This window comes from Folsomia candida, unplaced genomic scaffold, assembly GCF_002217175.1.
Source record: "Folsomia candida strain VU population unplaced genomic scaffold, ASM221717v1 Fcan01_Sc012, whole genome shotgun sequence".
NCBI classification, from domain to species: domain Eukaryota; kingdom Metazoa; phylum Arthropoda; class Collembola; order Entomobryomorpha; family Isotomidae; genus Folsomia; species Folsomia candida.
This window is the reverse complement of record NW_019091204.1, coordinates 1,205,351-1,215,162: the sequence shown is the minus strand read 5'-3', so window position 1 is coordinate 1,215,162 and position 9,812 is coordinate 1,205,351. Positions and strand designations below refer to the sequence as shown.

Genomic DNA, 9,812 nt, shown 5'->3' with positions numbered 1-9,812 from the left:
AAATGTAGAGAAATTGCCCCAATTAGCTCCCACCTGCCAAAATCATCACAAAGCTTGGATAATGTGGCTTTCTGACCTTTTGTCTATATTGGGGGATGTCTCTGACAGATTTGGCGTAGATAAGGCCAACTCGCTTGTTAAAATATTTTTCCTATGTGAAAATCTCCTCATCTGTAAATAGAATCCTCGTCACTTTTTCTGAGCGTACCGCTTGAAGTCACTCCTGGGTTTCTTTAATCTGGTTTCCCTTTGGGGGATGGTCGGCATGTGGCAAGTACCACATTTCAAAGTCCTAAGTCTAAGGTTCAATTTAAGCACTCATTGAATAATCTGCTTCTACACTGTCAGCTGTGAGGTTGGTTTCCGTTGGAATTTCGTGAATTTCTTCGGATTCCATCCTTCAGCGCCTTCATGATGGGTGTGGTCCTTGTAGGATTTCAAAATTTTTTTCTTCGACTGTTGTTAGTCCACCCCGCCCCCATGAACGTCTTTATAGTCTGTTGGGCTAAATTATACGGCTCGTTCGATTCCTGCCACACTTTTAAAATTCGCCATTTCTCTCCCCATTTTTGTAATGAAAAATTTTCGCCGCCCGCTTCCATTCAACATTTTCCATGCAAATTTGCATTGCAAATAGTAAAAACCTGATTTATGGTACTTATGCAAAATCGCACGGGGAATCCAATGCAATCATCAGATTTTCATTATCTCTGTCGGTTTCGAAGAAAACAGCCACTTACAGTTACAGTGGGCCCAGTATGTACTGCACGTTATGATACAAATTTTGTCACAATTAAGGCAAATTATTATGTTGTCCCTAGTGTGAGCTTGATCCTACCTTTACCATAGTATAGTATTGAATCCCTGATTATTAGCTCACCCTGCGTAGCATGAGAGCCTAACCCTGCCTTCGCGTTAAGTGTCACGTTTGCTGCACTGTATTCGGGATTCTCTAATTCACACCTTGCAGTCGGGTAGATAGACAAAACTACCGAAATAACGAATATATAATTCGACTGTATCCCGTAACAAATATGTCACAGATTTAGAGAAATATTGTTCGAAAATCAAGGGGGAACGCTTGGGACAAAATAATACCGATTCTAACGTTGTATTTGGTAAACGATGAGTATCTAGCACTAATGGTTACCCCTAACAATGCCTTCGAGTTAAGTGTCACGTTTGCTCCAGTGTATTCATGTAATGAGTATTTAGCACTAAAGGTTACACCTGGTATCCTCTTGGGGTTGCTTGTCACCTTTGCTCCTCTGTATTTGGGTTTCTCTGGTTATACGATTCTGTCGGGCAGATAGAAAACCGACAAATATGAAAATCCTATAATTGCATTGTAGCCTGTAATGCTGACAAACTCCATCAACTACTGAAAGAAATGTTGTTTTTTGCATACATAATTTCTAATCGAATGCAAGGAATTCAATTCATATGTAAGCGTTACATCTAAATATATAGCGGATAATCCCAAGCCTGTCATAGATTAGAGGTATTTGCAGAGGTGAATTATTTCTCACAGATCCGTAATTCTTTTCTCGTTGTTGTTACTTTGTTGTTGGAGCCTTGCAAAATCCCTATAATAATTGAGTACTTACACATACATAAAAATAATTTGATAATAATAAGTAGGTTCGCATTTACCTAAGTAATTTCAAATTCATTGTAATAATATACATATAGCTTCGACATTCTAAGACCGTTGAAGAATTGTTTACAATAATTTAGGAACTTGCCTGCCATTTCCTTACGGTATTCCCGTTCATTCATTCACTTGACATGTATACATACTTTTGTTATATTATATTTCTGCGTTCAAAATTTATGTACATATATGTGTAATGTATTTATAATCTCCAAATTAATTGATTCACAGGTTCCGAATTTTTCATCAATTTATAAGTAATTACAAAACACATATTTCAATCAGTATTTGATTCATTGATTTAATTGAGTTTAATCGAGTCTTATAGAGTAAAATAAATAAAACATTTCATGAATATCTAAATCATTTTGATTGATTAAAAATTGATTTTCGCCTACGTGCATACTTTCCTTCAAAATAAAAATTCAGTTCAATCTACCACACAGCAAAAAAGCATTCACAATGTTTAGTAGACTATTTTCCGACGAATTTTCGAAAACGATAAAAACAGCGAACAAATTCGGTTTTCCGTTAACCTGGAACATAAAGCAGAGAAGGCTGCAATTTTCCCGAGAAATCCATTCTAAAACCAATGTCGTTAGGGGAATCATGTTTTTGTACACTTTTTACGTAGTCGTGCAAACGATCAGACAGAAAAGTGTGGAGAATTCGACCCATTTCAGTTTCCTGCTAGCCTTTTCCTACGCCATGGGAGCAATGTCGGTTGGAACGTATATATTTTCAAACCAGCCGAAAGAAGTGGAGCGAAATTTGAACGCTCTGTTCTTATACACCGTGAGATTTTATGGTATGTATGCGATTCTTCTGCGTTAGGGACCGTTCATAAATTATGAAACGCGGGAGGGGGGGGAAGGGGTCTGAGAGTTGCGTTACAAGATGTGACGAGGGGGGTGGGGGGGGTGTCAAGGTCCAGCGTTACGTCACGCAAACTAAAATAGGTTAAAATCAGTAATTGTGTAAAAAATACACCCCACGGTTTGAAAATTTTAGAAAAGTAGACCGCTCCGTGTTGTCGAAGTACTGAAGTGTTGAAGTTTGCATGTCTCTTTAACGTTCCTTTGGATATGTGTCTTGAGGTTGAATTTTTGTGTCTCCAGTTGTCCTTCTTCCATGTATTCAAATGGCGATTTTGAAACCTGTTCATCACAGTGTTCATTTAAGTAAAGATTTAATTGAACGTAAAGGTCGATAATTTTAAGGTTACATTGTGCGACTGGTGCGAGGTTAGAATGTTGACGTTTCTTTCCGAGAGAAAACAGAAATAAAGTAGGGAAAGTCATCTTTGAAAACGAAGAAATTAAAAAGAGGAGAAGTTATGGTATCATTTGACGTCGTGTCAATGTTTACTAAAATCCCAATTCAAGAAACACTGGATTTTATTGAAGCGAAATTAAAATCAACAACATCATGGAAATCAGACACGAAACTAGATGCTGATGAATTTATGTTTCTACTAAACATTTGTATCAAGAATACTTACTTCAGCTGGAGAACAAAATTATACAAACAACTTGAAGGATCACCCATGGGCTCACCTATCTCACCAATATTTGCAGAACTATTTATGCAGTTTTTAGAAGAACAGATTGTAAAGAGTAACAAAAATATCAAATTCTGGCGAAGATTCGTTGACGACATTTTTTCCATAATTCAAGCGAGAAAAGCTAAACAAATTCTCAAGCTACTAAATGAATTTCATCCCAGCATTCAGTTCACTATAGAATATGAACAAAATGATTCATTACCGTTTCTTGATGTAATGGTTTACAAAAAAGAAAATGGAATTATGGGACATCGAGTCTACAGAAAGAACACCCACACCAACCAATATCTCCATTATAACTCGTTCCATCATCCAAGCCAGAAAATTTCAGTCATCGATAGTCTTGTCACACGGGCTCTAAAATTATCTGATGATACAAATATGGAAGAAGAATTAAAATTTGTCACTGACGTTCTGATTGGAAACCATTATCCTAAGTCAAAGATTACATCACGAATCAACTACTTACGAGAGAAGTTGGCAAATCCCACGGACAAATCTGATGACAATAAATGGATTGCTCTACCATTCACTGGAAGTCTATGCAAAAGACTATCAAGATTACTTCGCAAAAATTTAGACGTCAAAATTGGTTATTTTGCTGGAACCAAGCTATCGTCTCTACTCTTCAACTTTAAAGATAAAAAAGAAAAGTCAACTGCGGAATATATAAAATAAAATGCAAACAATGTGCAGATGTATATATTGGAGAATCTGGACGAGACATTTTAACAAGACTTGAAGAACATGAAGCACACATAAGAAGAAATCGAGTCCAAGCTTCAGCAGTAGCCCTTCACATGGCGGAAAATCCGGGTCACGAGATTGATAAGGCCTCTTTCAAGTTAATTGAAAGAGAAACCCGATACTTTCATCGAAAAATTAAAGAGGCATTGTACATCAAGAAATCGACAAATACAATGAACACCAATAATGGAATGAAAATTAATTCCATATGGACACCAACGATTTTACCATTTATAAAAAATCCGTAAATTACCAAGAGGATTAATGTAATTTATCAAGTTATAGAAATTGTGAGAGTGATTAATTGTAAAATATTTATATTATCTACGTTGACCCTGAAGAAGGCAATATTTATTTGCCGAAAGCTTGGCGAAGCAAAATAAAACTGTAAAGTTTACAAAATAGTCCTCCTAGACCGTTTCACAACATTTTTATCAATAATGAGAGGATGGAAAGATGTCATAAACTTCAGAAATAAAGTAAATACGAATTAACACGCAACAGGTAATTATTTTCTCATGGAAGGGCTAATCAAAATTCTAACCTAACTTTGCAAACGTAAAGACTATCGATTTTTAGGTACAATAAAATCGTCATTAAAAAAGCGTACGGAGATGAACATGTTTCAAAATTTGAAGAAATTGAAGAAATGCAACTTGAGACACAAGTTCAAAATCCGCATACAATGCCACCTTAAGATGAGCCTTCATGTTCCCTTGAGGAGAACTTAAAATTAGTTCTCCGCCGTTAGTCTACACTGAAGACTATTCCGTGAAATTTACGTGAACATTACTTTATAAAATTCTGTATTTTTAACTTAACAAACTGATCAAATCAGATTTTAGATCACAATTTCTACGTAACTAATGAAGAAGAAAATTTATAAATTTAATGTTTAATTGAAACAGAACAGAAACTAAGCCAAAACGTCAATCGAATCCTAACTAACAAATAAATAGGGTAACATCTAGATTCTAGACGTCCCTTTGGGTCTTTCATTTTTTACTGGGAAAATGAGATTTGCGTTACGTTACACAGGGGGGAGGGGGGTAGTGGGCTTGCGTTACACTAGTGTGACAGAGGGGGGGGAGGGGACTGAAAAAAGTCGATTTTTGCGTTACATAATTTATGAACGGCCCCTTATACATATTAAAAATAGTAATATTACTGTTTTGAAAAGTACATAAATGCAGTTTCAATTCGAAATTAAGTAACCTATACCAAGTCCAGACTACATAAACGTTGCTTGATATATCCCTTGAAATTACGCTATAGTAGCGGAGTTTTATAACTCTTTGTTAAATTTAGCTGACAACTTCCCTTGCCAAAGTTTGTATTGAAACTTCCGATTTTAAATAATTGATACCTCCGCAGACAGTACGAAAACAAAAAATGCAATTTTTAAGAAATTACTAGATTTTGCATGAATCATGCGCCATCTAGCAACACGCCCTATGTAGTATAGTGAAGTAGGCTCCTGCGCCTTGAATTTCTTGCAGGTCAAAATAGCTGCAAGAAATTTGCGGTTACATATTTGTTACATGTGTTTATTTACTTTACCCCAAACATTGAACCATTTCAGCCCCTCTTCAGTTTTAACTCATTTTTTACTTTGTGGGGGGAACCTTTAAAAAATTTATAATTTATTCAGCTCAAGTGATTCGATATTTTAATTGTTTAATGTGTGAAGTTCCGTTTATGGGGGGTTGACTGCAGTGATGGTAGTGATGAGGCAGATGAGACGATCGTCGTCGTTGTTGTGGTGTGTGCGTAATAATTGTGAGGCGAGATGAGACTTGATTGCACTTTTCTTATAGAGGTTTTATTCATTACTTGGACAACAGGCAGAACTCTGCCTCTCCCAATAATATTGGGAGAGGTAACCTGCAGTAGCACAAAATACTTCCTCGACCGTCCTCCACCGTTTTCGTCTGGTGGCTGCGCTTTCGCTTATATATCCTAGCAATACCTAATTGATACCTATGTGTTGACCGATTATGAACCGGTTGGCCACGCTGAATAGAGATATCTCAGATGAGGTTGTGACGAAGCTGGTTTGCAACATTGTCTCTTGTTTGTAAGAGATGATGGAGGTGAGTGGCATACTAATTAAGGCAACATTGTCTCTGGTTTGTATGAGATGATGGAGGTGAGCGGCATACTAATTAAGGGGTTTGGCATTAATGAAGTTGACCAAACCTGCTCTTTCACAATATCCACCTTTAGTAAGCGGTGGCCCTACCGCAACAAACGAAAAAATGCGAGATTTAATTCAGTCAGATTCTGTGTACCTACTTGGCGTCAACGTATTCAGAAAAGTCGGGAAAATTCGTCAAAAAATCCAAGTAAGTAAATTTGTGTTTTTTTTCAATTAAGTATGGAGGGGTATGTATTCACGATGGTGGTGGGTGGACAATTGCATGTAAACTTTGTTGACGTAAAGTGTGTTCGTGAATGAAATATAATGGGGAGGTATTTTAGCAGAATAAAATGCATGCATAAATGCGTGCATGGCTGGTAAAATTAAAGAAAAAACAAATTTTTAAAACTTATGTAGGAAAGTCGGAAAATTATTAAGGAAAAATTAAAAATGAGGTAGCAGATTTTGATGGAAACAATTAAGATACTTAGATAGGAAAATTGTTAAAATTGGGATTTTGAAAAATTGCCAAAAATTAAAATTCTTAGATAGGGAAATTGTTAAAATTGGGAGTTTGAAGAATTGCAAAAATTAAAATTCTTAGATAGGGAAATTATTAAAATTGTGAGTTTGAAAAATTATAAAAATTAAAATTCTTAGGTAGGAAAATTGTTAAAATTGGGAGTTTGAGAAATTGTAAAAATTAAAATTCTTAGATAGGAAAATTGTTAAAATTGGGAGTTTGAGAAATTGTGAAAATTCAAATTCTTAGATAGGAAAATTGTTAAAATTTAGAGATTGAAAAATTACAAAAAATTAAAATTCTTAGATAGGAAAATTATTAAAATTGGGAGAGGAGGACTGCATGTGTGTAGTCGATTGTGGACCGGATTGGAGCTGTCTGAAAAATATATATGTGCCCGGCAGGTCGAAGCAGAGTGAGCCAAAGACAGAGGAGTGCCAGATGTGAAAACAATGGTGTGATGACGAAAATACTAAAAGTAATAGACGATGAGTTATGAGTGTCAAGAGTTATCTAAATTAGTTCATAGATCCTACAATTAAAATGTCTTAGAATGTAACAGAAATTAATGTAAAATAAAAAGTACTCTAACAATTAAAGAAAAAATTGGTAAACAATAATGGTGATTAATACTGGGCTAAAAATTACGGAAATTAATATTGTCCTTATGAGTAGTTATGGTTACCTGTTCTTAAGATGGGATTATAATGATGATAAAAAAAAAATTATTAGTAACATGTGTTGGTTGATGTGTTTAGACCATGGTGGTAATCAAAGAATTATCTACTAGGCCGATAGTACGGGATGTCGTGCCCTATCTGCCCATCGCAGGGAGCGGATTGGACGTGTCCCCTTTATTGATTGGGGGAAAAATGTATGATTATATGATTAAGAGATGATAATGAGAAATAACAAGGTCCTGGTGATGGGAAGGGCAGGTAAACCTAAAGTTGGTCGTTATTGCAGGGTGTCCTGGGGAAGGGGGCTGCGTTTCTTCATCACCGAGAAGTGGAGGACGGACCCTCCGAAGAGATGGGGCCTGAAGATTTGGGGCTGACGGACGGGAGTTGCGTGGTCCTCCGTCACCCCAGTTGGTCCCGTGAGATTGCGCTCTTTCCGCCCCGGGACGATTTGAATCTGCACAGCAGGTTTCTTCCGAACGAGCTCAAATTAGGAAGGTCGTCGGTGGACCCAAATCTGGAGTAAGTAAATTGACTTATTCCCAGGCAAGGGTGTATTTGGTGCGTGGGTTGTGTGATGTATAAATGGGCATTTTGCCAGGATTATCTTGGGGCCTCGGATGAGGTTCCGGGTGACGCCTTTCTATGATGGGGTAGGTGTCCACCATGCCCGGTGGGTACCGCAGACGACGTTGGACTTGGGATTTTTGGCGAGGGACTCCAATCCCGTGGAGGACGGCAGACGTCTGGTTGTGAGGGCGAGGAGTACCAGCCTCCAATTTCTGTGATGGAGGTGTCCCCCAACGAGTCGCGTCGAAGTCTTCGACCTTTGCCGCATCGCAGAGAAGATCGTGGTCATGTTTTGGGGTACAACCTATCCGAGTGTCGAGTTGTGTTAACTCGCCTTCCTGAGGTAGGCTCAGGGAGTGGCAGGCTTCTGGAATCGAAGTCATAGATTTAACGTGCTCAGGTGAGGTGCTATTGTTGTCATATGGTTTGCTCAGTTAAGGCTGATTATGTTGTTGTAGCTTGCTTCTATGCTTCTTGTTAGATGATGACGCCGCAGCAGTTGGCACGGTGGTAAGTAGTTATCGTAGAGATGTCTGTGGATTGGTCTGTTTTTATTGATTTTTTTTGTTGTTTGTTTGTGTTTTATTATTATTTATGTCGTTTTTTGTTTGGGGGGTGGTTGTGTTTGTGTTGGTTTATTTTTTGTTCTTTCTTGCGAGTGGAGAAGTAATGGTGACATGTGTGTTTAGGAGGTGGGCCACAGAACTGAAATGCAGCCGGGTAGTAGTGGTGGAAGAGGGACAACAGGCGGCAGGAATTATCAAGTAAGGGATGAGTTGTTTGCCAATTTAATAAAGATGAAACCCCTGAGTAGATGACCTGATAAAAAGATTGACTGTCGGAAATGGTTTGTATGTAGGTCCAATATTCGGGACCGGTGTCTTCGGAGGAGGAGGAGGACTTGGAGGCGTTGTTTGTTAAGGTGAGGAGCCGGGCTAGTAGTGTGTGGATGTAGGGGGGCGCACTTGCTTGAAAAAAAATGATGGCCTGAAATTGTTTGAATTTGGCAGGTGAAACGTGTCCGGAAGGAGAAGAAGTCTTCCACTGGTGCAGGTGAGACCGAGAGGAGCGCCAACCAGGCCGGTGGTAGCGGGAGGGTGATGGCGGAAGGAAAAACGAGGATAAAGGCCAGGTCGAAAAAGGTAATTGAAACTGAGTAAGGGAGAACCGTTGTTGGAGGGGTTGGACAGAGGTGTAATGGCGAAGATAATAATTAATTGTCTTGATGATTTCAGTGGTTTCGGAGGAGGTGTCCATGTGGCCATGTCTTCATCGCGATGGACCGATGGAGGTATCACCTGAAGAACTGCAACGGCGGTTCTTGCAATCCAGGAAGATGTCATCTGATAGGATGCCAAGGAAATCCTAATCCAGAAGTAGATTATCGTCGTCGTAGATAAGTTTTTGCTGTGTCCAATAATTTGTAACTCTGGTTAATTGTTTGCTGTCTAAATAAATTTGACAAAATTTCCAATATCTCCAATAATTTGTAACCGTGGTTAATTTTTTTTGTTGTTGAAATAAAATTGACAAAATTTTCAATATCTCCAATAATTTGTAACCGTGGTTAATTGTTGGTCTTCTGAATGAAATTGATGGTGCTGAGTGGGTAAAACGGGTGTCTGAGTTGCTTGAAAGAACGAGAAGGGTGGGGTGTGGGGGTTCAGATGGACGCACGAGAGAAGGATCGAGTCGCCGGAAGTTGAGCCGCAAGCAGGGGGAGATTAGGGAGGGCATGGGTGAGGAGGTCTACGGTGTAAAGAAAAGAAATATCCGTTGTTTGTTTTATTGCTGAGGCGGATCAGCTGGATGAGATTGCAGTGTTGGAGAGCATGGCGTTGAATCTGGGGGTGGGGACGGCCTACTGTTAGCCGGCACAGGCCTTGAGGGAGTGGATGGAAGTGGTGGGGAAGGTTTGGAGCCGTCGGCGGGTA

At 38.6% G+C, this 9,812-nt stretch overlaps 1 protein-coding gene across 2 annotated transcripts; it reads left to right on the top strand.

The window, feature by feature from the left end:
* The first annotated feature begins 8,249 nt into the window (after window positions 1–8,249).
* LOC118437233 lies at window positions 8,250–9,316 on the top strand. 2 transcript variants are annotated; one of them, XM_035856124.1, is made up of 5 exons: window positions 8,250–8,388; window positions 8,568–8,642; window positions 8,738–8,800; window positions 8,889–9,020; window positions 9,114–9,316. In XM_035856124.1, the coding sequence occupies exons 2-5, from the start codon at window positions 8,589–8,591 to the stop codon at window positions 9,276–9,278; spliced, it is 414 nt and encodes a 137-aa protein (XP_035712017.1). In that variant the 5' UTR covers window positions 8,250–8,388; window positions 8,568–8,588; the 3' UTR covers window positions 9,279–9,316. The 2 variants fall into 2 exon arrangements, with proteins under 2 accessions (XP_035712017.1, XP_035712016.1); XM_035856123.1 differs by lacking the exon at window positions 8,250–8,388 and having other exon boundaries at window positions 8,398–8,642.
* Window positions 9,317–9,812: the final 496 nt, after the last annotated feature.